Consider the following 18,605-nt stretch of genomic DNA (forward strand, 5'->3'; position numbering starts at 1 on the left):
TTCGCTTCTCGCGGGGGAGAGAGCGGGGTCCGCGCACGCGCGCCACCGCCCTGCCGCAGCGCCCCTCCAGCGGCGACCCCCCGCCGCCCGCCCACCGTCGGCTCGCGGGCGCCTCCCGCGATTGGCTGCGGGCGCGGCCCCCCGCGCCTCCCCATTGGCTAGCGGCGGCCGCTATGCGGGCGGGTTGGCGGCGCGGGGGCCCGCCCCGGCGCTCCATTGGCGGCCGCGGTGCCCCTCAGCTCCGCGGTGGCGGCGGCCGGTCCCGCTGCGCCGCGCCCGGCATGGCGGCTCTCGCAGCCCCGAGCCCGGGGGTCGCGGCCGGCGGCCGAACGCCCAGGGCCGGCGGCGGCGGCCGGGTGAGGAGGGGCGGCGGGAGTCCGGCGTGGGCGGGGGGGTGAGGAGGAGGCCTCGCGCGGGCCCGATTCGGAGACCCGACGCAGGGCGCGGTGGACCGACAGAGCGTGTCTGCGAGCGTGTTCCTCCCTCACCCTGTCCTCCCTCCGCAGGTCGCGTAGCAGAGCGGCTCCGATGCGAAGATGGGACTGCTGGTGTTCATGCGCAACCTGCTGCTCGCCCTCTGCCTCTTCCTGGTGCTGGGCTTTCTGTACTACTCCGCCTGGAAGCTGCACCTCCTCCGCTGGGAGGACTCCAGTAAGTAAGGCGCCGTGCCGCCGCGCTGCCCCCCGCCCAGCCGGTGCCGCTGTCCCGGTGTCGGAGGGACGCGCCGAAGCCCGAGCAACGCGGTCTGCTTAAAGGATTGAGTTTGTCGTCGCCTGATGTTCCTTACGGCTTTGCTTTTAGTAGCAGGTACAAGAGCAGATTCGTGCTCTGTGTGTCTGGTATTACAGCTGTCAGTTCTTGGGACAGCCCGTTTTACTTTCTGATTCATAACTCCCAAAATAAAGAGTTAAGTGCTGAGGCTTTTGTTCCCCACTCTGTGCAGTTTTGCCACCCGCTCTGCATAGCCAATGTCAAAGCCAAGGTTTTTCCCTCTGGTGGATTTTGATTCCCTTCTCTGACCTGACACGCTGGCTGTCTCACCATCTCACTTTGTCCTTCAGAAATCCTCATCTTCCATTTATCTGCCGTGCTATTCTCTGCCAGCTATCTGTCATCTAAAACGACGTCTCTCATCCTTTTGAAGTCCAAAGAAACACTTGACCTCACCGAGTACAGTGTGAGGATTGTACTGTGCAGCAGTGCCATGGGAGGCTTTGGTTGCAATGTGATATACATTGGGATTAGCTTTGATTGCTCAGTTACTGCTTTTATTATTGCTTGTGTTGCTTTCTTGTTTGCACATGAGACCATTGACTGAGAATGGCAAAAGCAGGGAACAGCTCTTCTCCTGCCCTGCACACAGCCAGGCTGGCCTTCTTTCAGGATGTTTCATACCCCTCCCTGCCCATCGTTCCTTCCCGGATGAGGGCTGAGAAACACACAGAAGTGTTGTTTGAGTATCTGACAAAGCATCGGTCAAATTCCATCTTTGATGTGATGTGTTGGTGTGTGTGCTGCCGGAGGTTCCTGCTGCAGTGCCTGTTAAACTTGATCCTGTTTTCCCACCTCTGCACACCCCTTATGTTTTATTGTGTGCTCCAGGAAGTTTAGTATGGTGACAGGTGATGGCTCAGAGATTCTGTCCGCACTGATGCGGTGACTTTAATGTGAGAACTGCTGCAGTGACTTGTGCTAGAATGGGTATAAAAAGACAATTTATAGGAGGAGACAGAAGTCTTTCTGGATGAAAGTTGGTTTTTTTTTTTTTTTTCAGGTGTGTGCTGCAGAGTGAGGTTCATTGCTTCACTGCTATTCTATAAACCAGCACTTTGTCAGTGATACGTAGAAAATCCTTCCCGAATGGAAACAAGAACAGAAAATAGTTAAAAGAGCAGTTCTGCTGACTTACAGTGCCTTCTGTCCTTTGCTTCTCTCATAGCGTCAGAAATCGTGTTGAGACTTCCCAAAAACAAACAGTCAAAGATGAAAACCAAACAGAACCCAAGGCAAAGAAACAATAGAAACATGCACTGAAAAGCCCTTCAGGCCACAGCCTCAGAATGAACTTTGTTAAACGTGGAGGAGGAGCTGTGTGCTTACATGCTGTGTGCCAGGCTGCCGTGGTGGGGTCTGAATTCCTTCAGGTTCGGCCTGTTTGGATGTGTGGCTGCAGCTGTGTGTGTGACTTGTTGTTATAAGCCAAGTCACTTTCCTGGGGCTTTGGTGGTAATTTTGCCTTGTCATACAGTGTTGCAAATCTGTAGGCAAAGGTGGATTGCTAGAAACAGAACACTTCTACCAGAGGTGAGGAGGGGTTGTATCTCCTTAGAGCAGCATGTGCTGAGTGCTCTGGCAGTTTGCAGGTGATCCGTTAGGGGTACATCTGCTTTTCTCCACTTTTCTGTTTGAAATGTGTTCTTCAGTTGATCCTGGAAGTTCCAGTACTTGCATTAAGCATCTTCAACAGGTGCAAAGCAGTGATGTTGGTCTGAGAAGTTTGCTTACCTGATCTTCGTAGTTGTCACAATTAATATGTTCTGCACCACAGTTCCTTTTCTTCAAGAAACTTTTGTGGATTGCGTCTTAGATATTTGCTGAAGCTCCTTGAAATTTTTGCATTAGCAGCAGCCAAATGTAAGAAGGGAATGTTTCTGTATGATTGCTTTTCAAAGCAGCCTTCCCTTGGTCTGTGGAGTTTTGTATGTATCAAAAACATTTTATTTATCCTGTAATTATGCACGTGAGGAACACAGGCAGACTTAAAATCCTGTGTTGGGAACCTTGATGTGAAGGGTTAATACTAAGCTCCTGTAAATAAGCGTTTGGGAGTTAACAAATGACAGAATTGAGGTCGCTCTTTTAGCCATGATGAGGCCTCCTTGAGCTGATGGGATGTGATATGATGTATAAAGTTGCAGTTATGTTTCCTTTTTTCTAAGGGGACCTTGCCTAATCAGCACACAGGACAGGTGCTGCTTGATAGCTGCTGTGCTTTAATTTCCCAGTAATTCAAGCTGTGACCTTGTGCATTTCTTCATGACTGATACAACAGTGATGCCCTAATGAGTAAAACTAAGTTAGTGGTTTTAATTTTCAGGTGTTGAATAATCTCAGAGTATTGATTTTATGTCATTAAATTCTTTTTTTCTCATGACCAGTGTCCTTATTGGGTGTAACAGTGACTCCCTAGCTGCAGCGATCACATTCACCTTCTCTCTGCCCCGTTCTTTGTGCTGGTGGAAGCACAAAACTAAGCTGATCCTGACAGCTGATGCCTCAGAATCTCTTCAGAGCCTGGTTTTAATGAACTACTATCAAATGAGAATTGCATTTGTCGTAGAGTACAGGGAAAAGCGATCCATCTGCTGCTTTGCTGCTTGTCTGGTTTGTCCCTGTAATGCTTTAGGAAACGCTTGTATGGAGCTGTAATGCATGGGTTTGAATGGTAACTGTAAGAGAAGTAGTCACGCTAAGGCTTTGTTTGTATATTTAGCTGCTGGAGTAAAGGAATAGTTAAAGTGTGCTGGTTGCTGCTGCCTGACACCTCCGTGAAGGGGGGCTTTGCATCTGAAAGGATGGAAGGATGGCCGTGGGTGTTTCTTGTACCTTCTCCACTGAACTTCAGATCTGTCTTCTTTGAGTGCTGCCTCGCTGGGTTTTGAGAGATTGCTCTCCTTGTGGTGTGACATTACGCTGTGCTGAAGTACAAAGGGGAGTAGAAAATAATTAATTCCCTAAGGCTTATCTTTCCTGTAACAGGAATAGATTGAATTCAGCTAATGTGAGCTAATTAAGGTTGAATTAAGTTCAGCTGCATCTGCCATTGAAGATGAACTTCCTGTGACTGCTGCTGCTCTTTCTCCTTGCAGGAAGGGTCACGCTGGGCTGTTCTTCCCCAAGCCTTTCTTTTGTTGTGTTTGTTACTTTTTCTTTTCACTTCTGCTGCTTTGCTCTGGTGGCAGTGATGAAAGAGAAACACTTCCCTTGCTTGTTCTTCCCAGGCAGGCAATAATGACAAAAGCCACTGCCCTCTGATTAAAGGTGTTGAGTCACATGGAAGTGTGCTAACACGTGGGATTGATGATGTGTTGTGGACACAGGGAAAGAAGTTTGGTACTGGGGTTGGTTGTCCTGTGCATTTCAGAAGGACCTTGCAGCAGCTCTGTTGGTTGTGTGTGATGCCAGGGGAATCCTACCCAATAACAGGAGTGATAGGAGCAGGACTGGGAGGTGTGAGACATGCACCACAGCTGCTTCCCTTCCTCTCTCCTGCCCTTCTCACTACTCAGGGGTGTTTGGCTCCGAGAGGAAGGAGGGTGATAGCAGTGCAATGGAGAAGAATGCCGTGCATGGGAAGTGCCCCAGCACCCCTGGATAGTAGGATGGGAGATGGATTCTTGCTGTCAGTGCCTTGGGATTTGCTTTATCTGCTTGGAGGAGTGCATTTGTACCCATAACTGTGAAGGACAGAGTAGACTTGCATCAATGTTTAATACTGGTATTTGTTACTTAACCCACTATATGTAAAGCTGATTTTGCAACTTAAAAAATGAAAATGTTCAAAGGCAGGAGTGATTCCTTTAAAAAATATCCTGCCTATGGAAATCTTGGACTCATTCCCCCGAGGCAGCATTTTTATTTATTTATTGGCCTCTCAAAATACTGAAATATGCTTGGGGCAGGGAGCACGATGCAGATTTTCTCTTCTCGGTTGTATTTGTATCTACATTAGCTTTGAATTAATTGAAGAATACACACCCTACTTTAGGCACTGCAGTCGAAACTGAAGTTGGTACAGTTTGTAACTGTAGACTGGGAGCTTTCAGTTTGGATGTGGCTTTTGAAACATCCCCAGGTATTTTCTGTCAGTGTCTGTGTAACAAAACCAAGTCGCTTCTCTGTCATCTGTTGCTCGGTGTTGTTTCCAACTCTAATTTTGGAAAGTCAGCTGAAGACGTAAAGCTCTGAGAAGAGGTTTTCTGAAGGTATTTCAGGACCCTTATCTTTATTTTTTTTTTTTTTAATGTCTGTTTCTATGGGAACTGAGGAGACATAAACAGACAGAACTGACTCACTTCTGGTTGCAGGTTTTTCTTCTGCTTGCATTTCCATGGAGACCAGCCTCAGCAAGTAAGGTTAAATTAATAAAAAGCAATCAAACCTGTATATGTGATTTTTCTCCTTTAAAATGAAATGGTATTTTTGTCAATTCTTGTGCTAGGAGCTGAAATGTGTGAAAGAAATTGATCTTTTTAGGAGGGTTTGGAATGCACATGCTCTTTCTCATCTCACTGTACATGTGATGGTATGCAGTGTGGGTACAACTGTTGTAGCTTGAGTTACAGGCATTGCCGCCTGTCCTGTGTAAGGGAACTGGTCCCGCATACTCTGACCTCTTTCCTTTCTGTTCTTTAAGGGCAAGTGAAAAGGCGTTCAGCTGCTGTGTGAGCAGCCACAGAGACAAACTCGTGCCCTTTGGGGTGTGCAATAGCTTTGTGCTCAGACCTTTGGCTATGGGATTACTGCACTGCTCACCTCTGCCAGAAGAGGGAAATGCAGAGTGCTCCTACAAAAATAGCATTTCAGGGCTAACTCAGCTTGGTGTTGAGAGCATAAATCTCTGATGAGAGTGGCTGGAACTAAGATGGCTGGATTTATGGTTAGGTGCAAGAGAGAGCGTGTCCTTTTCTAGCATAGAATTACAGAGCACTGGTGTCCATATTGTGAGGGGTGACAGACTGATGGTGATCTGATTTCAGTTGTTCTCTATCTGTGGCCTTAGCTGTAGGGGTGTGTTTGCATCCTTGCAGTAGGTCTTGTTGCTGCTCTGTTGGTTGAAAAACCTGATGGCTGTTAACCTTGTGGGCATTAGGTTTGTGGCATTTTTTTTTTTTTTTTAAAGCTTTTAGACAGTATTTTGCAACTGTTTGAGCTTTCTGCAACAACTGCTTTAAGGCCTGTTTCATTTGCTCAGCTCTTCTGTAGTCTGTGCTAGTGCTGTGCTTCACCAGAACTGGTAACGAGTGGTTGGAAAGCTCTCATAATTAGGTCCAGCTACAGATTTAAGGAACTTCTTTGCTGCTGTTCAGATGCTTTAGGGATTGATGTATCACAATGATAACGTTCTGGAATAAGAGTTCAAAACAGGAAGTAATATTATCGTGGCAGCAGTGAATGTTAGAAACAAAAGTGTAAAAATAGATGTTGAGACAAGTTGCCAGTAGAATACCTTAACTTTTCTAAGAAATCTCCTATTGGACTGAAACGAGTTCAGCCTGAAATTGGAAACCTCTGAGCGTTGTTCTGCTGGCTGGTTCTCTTATCTGGGCAGAACACTGGAAAATAGATTTAATACCTGGAAATTGCTGTCGGTGTTCAGGTTACTCTGTCCTCCCTGTTAAGTTGCCAGAACAGGGAGCACAGCTGAGCTTGAATTCCCAGAGCTCAGGAAGCACAGCTGTGGTGGTATCTCTGTGACTGCAGGTGGATGCTCCCAGTGCCCCCTGGTGAAACACCCAACAGTGCCCAGCCACGCTGTCCTGGGCTCCTTGCAGCTTATCTGTAACATTGCTTGACAGAACTGCTGGGGCAACTCCTGAGACTTCAGGAGTGCAGGGGCAGGTGTGGGAAGGGCAGCACAGCACCACAAGCCCCCACAGGCTGAGCAGTGGCATCCCTGTGCTCGTACTCAGGATTGTAAGGGGCTGCACTCGGTGTCAGCCAGGAGCTGAAGTTGCACCCTGACAATTCTCTAGAGGTCAAAGTCAGCAAGTGCCCATATTCTGTGAGGCACAGTGCAGTGAAAGCTCTTCACCTCTCAGCAAATGCTCTGCAGCTGGGTGCTTTCAGAGGTGAAAGGACTCATTCATCCCAGCTGCCTGCCAGCCCCTTGGTGCCGGGTTCAGCTGGAACAGTGCCTCCCTGTGAAGGCCACGTCAGCCGCGCTGCTGAGCTGCTCCTGCCTTTCCTGCATCTCCTCTCTGCTTATCCCAGTGACGTGCAGATTGCTGCCGCGGCTGTGAACCCTAAGGTATTACTGGTCTCACTGGGAGCTCCACCACAGTGCTCGTTGTGTAGACTAGATCTCTGTGCCCTATAATAGGGGTGGGCTGGCACTGAGCTTCCTTCGTGCTCATCTGAATTCTGCTTCATGTCCCATCTGCTGATGTTACTGGTGCAATAGCTTCCTGCACAAAAGGGTTCATAGTGGATTGTCTGGAGCGGGACAAGCTGTTCCTGCTGTGGTCTTCCATCCATCATGGTCTCAGTACTGATCCTGACTGTATCTGCAGCAGTTAGGCAAGTTTTGGAAAAGCAGTTTTTCCTCCATTGTTGCCTTCCACCAAGGTGCTTTTGTTCCTATACAGGTCATTCTTCTCACGTGAACTGCTTGTGTCATCACAGCCTCAGGCTGAGGCAATGAACCGGGCAGACCTGGGCACGGCTAGCAAGGGCAGCCCAGCCAGGCCATGTTTGGTTCTTAGTATTGTGAATGACCATACCCTGGACAGTCTAGGCACCTGCATCTGAGAGTATGAATTTAGCTATTCTTTTTCTGTTCCAAAAATGACAAACCAGAATGTTTGCATTTTTGGGAGCTTAAAGGCAAGCAGCATAAATGCTTTTAACTTTTTTTTTTCCAAATGATGCTGGGGTCACTCCTACTTTAATTTACTCCTGTTACAGTGTGTCCTTTTGTTCTTTTAGCTATCTTCCTGTTGCTTTCCAGTATTAGGAATGCTGATTGAACCTAAGGTCCATCTGAGCTGAGTCAGTATCCCCTTAAGTCCTGGAACCAACAGAGTTAACACGATGTAGCTATGGAATGCTTTATTAGGAGTGAAAACACAATGGCTTGGAAATCAGTTCATGTTGAATTTCTCAGGCAGGTAAGTAGCTGATGGCTTCCTACATACTAAGGCTAAGCAGGATGTGATTGACACATTAATGTTGTATTAGTGCAGTTGCATTTTTTTTTTTTTTTTTTTAAATCTTGGTCAGAAGTGAATCAAATTCTTCACAGCAGTAATACTACAAAAGTATTGCTGTTCAATTCTGATTGTGTCTGGAGATCCAAATCAAAAAGATGCACTGAGGCACATTGCTTAGGATGAAGGGCAGTAGCCTAAATAGACTTGACTCAAGAAGGCTGAGGAAGCAGAGGCACAGGGGGTGAAATTATTCCATGTCACACAGCAGCTCAAGGGCACAGCTATGAATAGAATAAAGGTCTCCAGGCTCCTGATCCAGCATCCATTTAGCCAAAGGAGGCTTGTTTCCCTGTAATGCACATCCTGCTTCTGCTAGGTGCAGAACAGTAATATGCTGAAGTCTCTGGCTCGGGGCTGAGATTTCTGCTGATATTTGTAAAAGCACAGCAGCGTTTCCAAGTGCAGTGTCAGTGACACAGCTGGTGAGGGGATGGTTTGCAGGGGCAGTGTTGGTGGCTGGGTGTGAGCCCTGTAATTAGGGGATGATGCAGCTGGTTTTACTTGCTGGTAAGATGTGCGAGTCCCTGAGCAGCTGTGAGTGCTGCTGTGGGGTTATTCAGCCTTCAGGTGCACCACATCAAAGGCACCACACTTGCTGCTTTCTAGCTGCATTAATCTGCCTTCTTTTTAAATGGGAAAGTGTAATTTTTGCTCTCCATACTCAAACATGAGACTTGGGAAATAATGGAGCTGTTCGGGCGGCTTCAAGCATAGCAGTCACTGGTGCTGTAGGTATAATTAGAAATCTAATTACTGTGAATTTAGTTGCTAAGACTTTTCTGCCTTCTGAGGCTTGTCCCACACATTTCTGTCACGTTCTAAATAGAGCATCTGTGCTTCCCCATTGTACTGCTGGGAAATTAGTAACGCTGCTTTTGGTTAGCACCGTTGCTGCAGTCTCTGCTTAGAAGTGCCTTATCTGAGCATTGGAAAAGCTTTTATTATTTTAAAATGTGCTTAATTGCAACATTAATTTCTATGCATTTCAGAGCCGTTGTGTTCAGGTCCGGTGCTTTATTAGAAGCAGAAGCATGAGTTAATGAAGTGTAAAGATTGCAAATTGAATTGCTGTTAAAGAACTGCTAATTCTGAAGGGATTCTCTGTATTTATTTCATATTCAGGGGTGATTCAGATGTGGCATGGATACTTCCAAGCCTTCAAAACAGGGGTTTGCACCTTGAGAAACAGGCTCTATTGGTGCTTAGAAGAGCTACAGCACAATGTAACATTGCTTCTCCTTGCTGCAACAAACTAACAGAGCTAGTTTTACAATTACAGTGCATTGTACCTGTGAGGAGAGACCTCCTGGCCTGAGAATAGGTGGAGTTTCTTGGGGCAGTGACTCAAATGCTTCACTAATTGAGTCGAAAATAGCACAAAGGAGGATTGGCGTTTTCCGCCCAATCCCTCCCCAGGAGCTCGGGTTGATGTGCCTGCAGCGCTCAGCTCTGGTATCCCCATGGTTTCTGCCCTTGTGAGCAGATCCTTGGTTGGTGTTTTACACGTGTCTGTTCCAATAAGTGAGGATGTTTAAAAAGGCACATCGTGTCTCAGCTTCAGGAGCATACAATACTGTGATCTTTGTCTGGGGAGTCTGATTACTGCTTCGATTTCTGATCTGATTTTTGTTGTTGGTAGGTGCTTTAATCTTCCAAAGACTAAATAATGTGATAGCAGAGGTAATACAGATTGAATTCGGGTTGTGTGGGACTGGAATGCCTTCTGCCGAGCCCGTGTTTAAGCAGGTCTTCCTCTGACTCGTATTGAAGTATGCTGGAAAATTCATTCATGCCGTGGATGGGAACAGGAAACTGATCTGGTGAGAAGATGCAGGAGCTGCCTATCCCCTCCCACTCCAGCTCTTTAGGAAATGTCTCAATCTTTAGGAAATTCTCACTCCGTGTCAGCACCACTTAGAAGGTGTGCAGTCGGGCTGGGGGCCGTGGGCTCTGCGATGTGCGGTTGTGGCAGGGACCACTTGAGGGCAGCAGCTGTCTTCTGCTCGACCCTCTGGGACACCCTGTGCTGTCAGAAGCTGTTGCAAGTGGAGAAAATACGACTTCAAACAAAGAAAATTACAGCATTGTTCTTTTTTTCTGCAGTTACCAAGTGGCAGCTGGCCATCCCCTGGGTAAACTTCAGTAAATGCTACATTAAAAACAAAGCAAACAAACAAAAAATCTTCTCTAGCATTATTTGTTCTCAGAGTAACTTCATTTGGAGACCAGATTAGTCAGCTCTTATCCATTCAGGTTTTGAAAATCTGGAAGAGACCTCATAGCCTCTCTGTACTGCCTTATCCAGTGCCTTGCTGTCTTGACTGTGAGCTGGTTTTTCCATACGTCTGGTCAGGATTTACGTTCATTGCCTCTCTGCCCCACCATGCAATGCTTTGGGAAGCAGGCTCTGTTTTCTTGATGACCTTCTTGCAGGTGCTGCAGGGCAGCTCTCTTGTCTTCCCAAAGCTTTGTCTTCTCCTAAGGCTAAGCAAAGCCTTCCTTTGTTGCACACAGCATCCAGCGGGGTGCTGCACAATCATCAAAACCCCCTTGTTTGTTTGTAGGCCTCTCTGGAGATTACAGGTCTTCACAACTACAGGATGGGAAATGGTGTTGTTGTCACAAAGCACAAAGGCCCTTTGCTTCTGAAAAGGCTCAGTCCAAAAGTGGTCTCTGTTAAGGGAGTGAGAACAGAGGGATGATCCAAAAACCATACTTCAGACAGCAAGCCTCCTCTCTGGGCAATCTGTTCCATGTGCAATTCCTTCCCAGTGAAACACTTTTCCTTAATGTCCGGTCTGACCCTCATGAGTTGGTCTAAGTGACCTTTAAAAGTCCCTTCCTGCTCAAAGGACTCTGTGTTTCTAAACTGTAACTTTTGGCCACTGTCTCCTTCTTCCCCCAAAGGGCTCAGAGGATGAGGTGGGCATTGGGAGTGTTTTCCACGTGTCTGCTTTTATCCCTGCAAACGTAATTATATAGAAAGCAAAGTTCCAAAGGCCGTGTGAGAATACAGTATTCTAAGATAATCGGGGCTTTATCTTCAACTTCCAGAGCTCAACAGATGAGAAAGTTGGGGAGGAAAGGCAGTGGCAGTGCGACACTGGTAATTTAGTCTCCAGTTCCTTGGCAAGCAGCTATTTAGCAAGCTTGGACTAACAAAGAACTATTTGGAAGAAGGGCGGGTATTGCAGACTGTTGTGTGATCAGCCGTCAAGGACTGGTGTGAATATGATGGCTGCAAGGAAAGCCTTGCATGTGATAACTGCTTCCCTCTGCAGAAGATAGTGCTGCTGGAAATAGCTGGGTCAGATGCTTACACTGCTGCATTGCGCTCCTTTCACTGCTGCCAGCTGTTCATGGCAGGCACGTCTGCATTGTGACAGACAGCGTGGGGATGTTTGGTGTGCTGAAAGCAAGTTTGCTCTTCACTGATGTGACTGCAAGTTTGGGTTTGCAGCCTGCTCCAGGGAGAAAGATGGGTGATGGCAGTGTATTGCATCCAAGAAAACGGGTGCCTTCAAGGCTTCTCTTCTAGACTTGTGTTTGTTTTTTTCCAATCCTTTTCAACATTTCTGTTGATTCTTCAATAGAATCCAACAGGTTCTTCAATAGACTCCAGTAGAACGAAATCCATCTTTCTGATCTTCTTTCTACATCCTTCCAGTTCCACAGTTCCAGTTCCAGGGTTCCCCATTTAGCACAGCTGTTCTTCTCCAAATATTTTTGGGATAGTTTCTTGCCTTTATTCATCTACTTTCTGAGTCCTTTTAGCCAACTGCTCATGACTGTCTTAGTTTGCAGTGACCTCACTGATAGGAGTGGTTGTCTCTTTTCCACAGCAGCTGCTTGTTGGCCTTCAAAGGTGGGATTTCTAAAGCGTGCAAGCTGATGAGCCACACGAATGCCAAAATCTTCTTTAAGAGTTGAGAATGCAATATATTCCTCTTCTAAGCTGGTTTCTCTTAAAAGAACTTCTATCAGTTCCTCAGCATATGCTTTATAAAACATTTTAATTAAAATAAAAAAAAAAAATCCTTGTATTTCCTTTATCCATACCCAATGGGAGCTATCAGGATGAATGTTTCCAGAAGGTTTCATTTTGCATTAATTGCTGTGTGGTTCCCTTCCTACATCCTGTGCAGTGTGAAGCCTCGACTCTGGAATGTGTGCCTGCTCCCATAAAATGTTAGGGGGAACGTGGCTATATGCTATGGCGTATAAATCCCATGCAGTTGCATGTTGGATGTTACATTCTTGGACAGGGTTATGATCATATGCAGCTTTGTGTATATCAGAAGTTTCATTTAGAAGACAGGAGCAAATCCAAAACCATTGCTTTTAATCTCTCTCTTCTCCCATGATGCTTTCCAACCAATTTCCAGGCAATGATTTTGGATTTACTTAAAGGGCAGTCATACAACCGTGCAATATCCTGAGTTGGAAGGGACCCACAACAGTTTTGAAAATGCTGAAGATTTCTGGATGAATGCAGGGCAGTTGTACCATGGAGAAGTTCAGTTGCTGTGATTGTAACCATCGTGGGACTTGGGCTGAATAGAAGATGTGGCTTCTGCTACACAGCATTTATTGCTGCTCTGATGTTACATTGAAAATAGAGGTCTTGAGGAGCCAATCGGTTTAACTGATAACCCTTCAGTTATTTCAGTATTTCTGTTGTGTTTTCCTTTTCCTGGCTCTCCAGATTGTAGCCCAGCTACTTTGCCTCACTGGCAGTAGGAACAGCCAGGAGCGAGAGCTAGAATTGCAAGGTGGTTTTCTTTCCTGTTGTATAACAATTCAGTTACCATCTCAGATACTTGAGTAAATATTTAACTTGTAAGCTGATTGTCCTGTTTTGTTTTTCTGTAGATTGATGTTTTTCACTTCCGCCAATATTTATTTTCCTGATTATCTTAAACATTGCTACTGATGTTAGAAGCTGTGTGTTTCGACAATGGCCACTCAAAATATTTTCCTTTATAGGAAATTGTAGAAAATAGCCTTGGGAAGAGCTGCAGAAAGTCTTTCTCCAGGCCTCTAGAAATAATATTTTTAACATAATTTCATGCCAGCGTATGTCAGAAGTACTCTATAAAATGTGATTGAAACTTGGACAATCTATCCCAGTGCTTAATTATTCTTCCCTGTAGACTGATTTTTCCTGACGTCTGCCCTAAATCATTTTGACTGCAATCAAGTCAATGAAAAGCTTTTCTGAACATCCTTTTCCTCTTCTCAGCGTGTCTTTACATGTTCTAGGCTGGTAGTCTTCTCTTTGGTCTTGTTTTCTTAAATTTTCTAGACTCTGTCCGTCTCATTGCTTTTCTTCAGACACTGCAGTTTGTGAATATGTTTCTTGGAGTGTGGCACTGTGTTAGAATGTTGTTTTTGGAAGCTTTGTATGTTTGAGCGGAGCAAAATGTGGCTCGCAGTTTTAATCTCGTTCACGCTTTTCGGTGCAAATGCGTTGGGGTTTCAGTCTTGTGGTGCTGATTCAGGTAAATTTGTCATTCTCTGTTAACTCATAAACACCACTATAGCCCACACTATGCCTATTTGCCAAGATTCAAATGTTTGTGTGGTTGCCCTGTTGCTGTTGCCCTGGGTTGTATTCAAACGTGGTTCTGCTCCGATGGAAGGACACGAAACTGTTTTGATGTGTTTGGGAGGGAAAGCAAACATGCTAGCCCCAGGGTTATGGTTGGTAGTTATCGCATTCCAAACAGAAGACAAATACAAGCTTTTCAGACAGGATTAATTCATAGGGTAGGTTCTTGATATGTAATTTTAGCTGTCTAAGGTAAGATTAAGAGCTCTGATAAATTACCTCTCAGTAATGGCACAGAGTCCTTCCCAGGTGCCTCGGTCTGCCCTTGCTCTGGTAGGGTTTTGTTGCAGGAATCTTGAACCATACTCTGGTAGTGCTATTGCTGCATGCTCTGTAATTCAAAGAGAAGCAGGGGAGTCTCCAGACCAGCTCCTCAAGGTTGTGAGGAGCTTTAGGGTCCAGCTTTAAGGGTCTCATAGTGTGTGGAGGGTGATAGCTGCTTCAAGAAAGCCTTGTTTCTTCCTGATATTGGTTGATCACTAACAAAGCAATGGATTCTGTTTTAATGTTGTTCACTTTGAGAGCTCTGTGGCTAATTAAAGTTCAAACCTAGTAAGTTCAAGGGAAAATTTTAAACTAAAAAGCTTTGAGTTGATCATAAGTTGAATTCTAAAAGCCAGCTGCAGATAAAGGATTGTTCTGCATGGATCAGCTGTTCCTCAGTAGTGAGAGGGTTTCTTCTCATTTTGATACTGAGGATTTTGTTTTTTCTGAAGGCGAGTGGTGTGTCGTTCTGGATCGCACACGAATGTTTATATCCACAGTTCCATGTTGAGATATTGACTGTAACCTCACCATCTGGTTGAAGCGTTCACCACTTTTGTGTTTTTCCCTTCTCACTGCTTGTTCATTCAAACATTCCACGATGGATGCCTGTGCTTCAAATCAAGCTCGGGAGCCTTTTTAGCCCTATAGCTCTCCTAAAGCCTGTGATTGTCACATCTTCCCTTGCTTTCCAGCTGGGCACCACAAGGGCCGTGTCTCCTGAAGTTCATGGCTTGCCTTGAGGCTCCATTTACAGTGATATTCTGTGAGTGATCCAGAAGATATTGCTGTAGTGCTGACTGGCTCTGGGCTTCTAAAGAAGCTGGTGTTCAATTTTCTCTCTTTTTTTTTTTTTTTTTTTTTAAAGGCTGAAACTGTCACTTTGCCAACCACAGTAAAAGGTCTGGGGAAAAGAATTAAATGGGCTTCATAACCTACCCCAAATCTTAGTGTAAAGAAGCCAAGACTTGAAAGTTCTCCACAGGAAGCTAGATAGCTGTTACAGCTATGTAGGTGTTCTTGGTGGCTGTGTTGGGTGTCTGTGACGGTCGGAGCTGGACTTCGTCTTCTGCTATTCGACTTTGTAACAGTAGAGGGTACTGTTGTTGTAAGATAGAACTATTATTTATTATCTTCCAAATGTTGATATATGAGCATGGAGCTTGGATTTTTTTTTTTTTTTTTTTTTTTTGCTCCCAATATATTGGTCATTGGAACAGTTGATGTGCTACTGCACCATCCTCTTTGGTTCACCTCTCTGTCTTCATCTCAGTCATTTATGAATTTTCCAAGTGATTTTGTGGACAATCCCTTAATTTTCTTAAGTCAGCATGAATGTTTTCTCATTTTTTGCTGCCACAAAAAGTGTTCAGAAGATGTGTTTTCTGACACAGCTTGCTTTTCCTTCAGTGCCACGCTCCTGATTTGTCCTAGGTTGAGGCATTCGTTACCGTGGGCAGCTTCGCAGAGAGTTGTCCTTCTGGGCATGAGAAATAATGACGGTTCGGGGGACAGAGCTGCAGTTATTCCATCTCTTTTGTTGAACAGCCTTACTGCAATCTTTCCTCTTCTGTTTTATTTGCCACATTCTTAGGCAGTGTCTGGCCCTTGTTCACCATAGAGTTGTGTTTTATTTGAGTGTCGACAGGTGTGCAGTTATTTAAGACCCGCTTTTAAGGAATGTTACTGCTTTGCCAGGGACCATTTGAGTTCTGTGGAAAGGACCTGAGCTTTCCAAAACTGAGTTTCTGAGGGTACAGTTACACGGGATGTTGACTTTGGTGGCAAACCTGCTGTAAGTAACGACGTGGTTGCTTTTTTTTTCTGGGAGATTCTTGGTATTTTTTTGTCTCATACTTTTTCAGTGATCTGATTTATAGCCTCCACCCAGTGAGCAGTTGTCTTGGCACAGATGTGGTGGGGAGCTGCAGTGATGTGCTGGAATGCACAGAGTGAGAATGGCCTTTATTTTGCTTTGTTGCCAAAGTACTATATAAGTACACCTTGAGGCTGGTGTTAATTTTGGATTGGAATTGGTAATGCTGATGGGAATGAAACATCTGCAGTTTGGTCACAGCCATATGCCGACTGTACCATAACTGACTTACGTTGTTGGGCATCTTAGTATGGGTTTATCTGTTGTCTTGCTGGTGAGAAATGCTTCTTTACGCATCACGTTTTCCACTTGTCAGAAGTGACAAGTGTAGGTACTTGTAGGTACCCTTGTAGGTACAGATGGATCCCGGATTTGTCAGCAGAGGGACCTTAAATGAGTTTGTTTCTCAAAGTTCTTCAACTGCAGTGTAAATTCATTGGTGAAAGTCTGTACGTAGACAAGCTTGAAGTTTAATCCTGAACTCTGGAAAACTGCTCTCTTAATTTGTCTTCACATACATTTTGTGTGTTTCTGGGATGGTGGGATAGCTTTTGGGGAGACTTGGCCTCTGCTTGGGAGAGGAAAACAGGAGATAAATGTCTGGCAGGGGTTGGGCTAAGATGGAGAGGGAGTGGGTAGAAAGGTGTTGGTATGCTTCTGGGCTTTGGCTATGGGAAATGCTGCTAGCACTGGTTATAAACAGGTTTTGAAATGTCACTTATACTCTTTGAGCTTCAGCCCTAGCCCTTGTTTTTATGGCTTGCCTTGAGCCAGCATTCTCTGTCCAACTGACGGCGTGGCAGGCAGTGTCAGCCAGCTGCAAGGCAGTGGGAGACCAAAGGGAACAGCCTTCTGGCAGCTGGACCTTTCAGCCTTGGGATGGCTCAAAGGAAGAGGCACAGGGGATGTGTTCGAGGCTGTCAGCTTGGGGCTGGGCCTTCTGCGTCATCGCTGGTTGATTATGCACTGTTCTTCTCCAGTAGTAAAGATGCACATGACTAAGATTCTCCTGAGATTCCCCTCTGCTCAAGGCTAACAACCCCAGCTCTCAGCCTCCCCTCCCATGGCAGATGCTCCAATCCTTTAATCACCTTAGTTAATTGCAGTGTGCTGCTGGCAGTTGGAAGTCCAGTGCTGGTCCCAGTGCCCAGTTGGGGCTCAGAGAGATCCCCTTCAACAGCTGTGGGGCTCTGCCCTGCACAGCCCAGGCTCTGCCATAGGGATGTGGTGATGGCTCGTGTTCCACGAGTTGTCTGCCAGGACCCCCAGGTCCTTATCTGTGAAGCTGATTCCCAGTGGGTTGGCACCCAGTGTGTGCTGGTGCATAGGGTTATTCCTCCCTGGGAGCAGGACTTTGCATTTCCCTTTGAATTTCGTGAGACTTCTGTCTGCCTGTTTCTCCAGGCCCTTTTTCATTTATTTGTTTCTTTATTTTGCCAGCAGGTCTGCTGTGTGATTCATCAGCAGTTCCATGCTGTCCTTACTCTTCCTTTTGTGGCTAACATACCTGTGAATGGGACTCTTGAAAGCAGGTCCCTGAGCAGGCTGAAATCTTCTCTCCTAACTGATGCTTACTGGTGCATATGTTTCTAATGCGTGTTGGGGTTATGTACTTGTGCTGGTGGTCTCTTTGATTCTCATTGCTGCATGCAAAATTTCCCTAGGAAAAACTCCATGTAGTTAGATGTCATTTAACTGAGACTCTTGCCAGACCCATTGTCATCCACTTATGGATGGGGATTTAAGCCTGGCGATTGGGCTTAAATTTGCACAGTGTAGCAATGCAGCGGGTTGTGCTGAAGTCACAGTGTAGCCCAGAGCACTCCTTCATGGTAAAGCTATCCTATGTGTATCCAGAGAAGAAAAATTGGCTTAGAGGATTTGCTGCACAATTAGCCTAGGAATTATATAGGCTATTGTGTTCCTGCTGCTCCAAAATGTTTTCAATATCCACAGTAATAAGTTTTATATATAGCATAAGTGTGCCCAGTTCATAACAGGAGTTTGGCTAGGGATCCAGCTGCCTTCTCAGAAGCAATTTTTCTACTCAGTGGAGTTAGTCTGGTACCTTTCCTCACATGCTGTCTTCTCACACAGTTACCTGAAGGCAGTGGTGGTACTGGCTGGTAGCTCAGGGGAATGCATGCAGTGCACTTCAGTGTTGGACCTCAGGCACTGCAGAATGGTACTGCATTTGGTGTTCATGGTCAGCACAGCTGGTGAAATGCTGGCAGAAATACTTGCCAAGTGATTTGAGAAGGCTCTGCTGGCTGTAAGTTACAGCCACCAAATTAGCTTAATTAAAGCCAGCTGTGGGAAAGTGGCCTGCTGCAACTGATAAATCTCATTTCCTTCTCTCGCATGTCGGTGGGCCTGGAGCTGGTGATAACTGGCTGCTTGGATGCAGGGAGGATCTTAAGGTGCTTGCAGTTCTCTTCCAGATGTGCAATTTTGAAGTTGGCTTTTAATCCTGTTTTTGGCTCACATTTCTCCATGTGGAGACCTTGGCCTCAAAATGCTGGGGTTTTGTGTCACGCTGAATAGCATCAATGATGGCTAGGTTGCCATTGCTTGATTTGGCTTGGGAGAATTAACAGGCTTGTTTGTTTTAGTATGGTTGAGAAAGAATGTCGAGGTTATCCAGACTGGGAAAGATGCTTTTTTGCTGAAGCTTAAAAATGTCACAAAACCAAAGAAAGCCGCATCCCCCACACCTCAGCCCCAGACTTTACAAACCCCCAGCTGAAGCCATGTGGGAGCACATGGTTTGTTTTCTCTCAGAGATCAGCAATCCTTTGCATTCGGTGAGCTGGTGCCTCTGGCTTTGCAGTAGCCTGTATTTGCGGAGCGTTCTACTCACTGC

The 18,605-nt window shown here is 45.8% G+C and overlaps 1 protein-coding gene across 3 annotated transcripts in view; it reads left to right on the plus strand.

The window, feature by feature from the left end:
• The first annotated feature begins 320 nt into the window (after positions 1-320).
• The window catches only part of ST3GAL3 (ST3 beta-galactoside alpha-2,3-sialyltransferase 3), a 147,896-nt gene continuing 129,611 nt past the window's right edge, over positions 321-18,605 (plus strand). For all 3 annotated transcript variants that reach the window (XM_042873568.1, XM_042873569.1, XM_042873570.1), the window contains exons 1-2: positions 321-356; positions 507-651. In XM_042873568.1, coding sequence (XP_042729502.1) covers positions 537-651 — 115 coding nt within the window. In that variant the 5' untranslated portion in view covers positions 321-356; positions 507-536. The remainder of the gene's footprint in view (positions 357-506; positions 652-18,605) is intronic.

The sequence above is a fragment of the Lagopus leucura genome, unplaced genomic scaffold (assembly GCF_019238085.1).
Source record: "Lagopus leucura isolate 7727_CA_CO unplaced genomic scaffold, USGS_WTPT01 Super-Scaffold_100009, whole genome shotgun sequence".
Taxonomy (NCBI): Eukaryota; Metazoa; Chordata; class Aves; order Galliformes; family Phasianidae; genus Lagopus; species Lagopus leucura.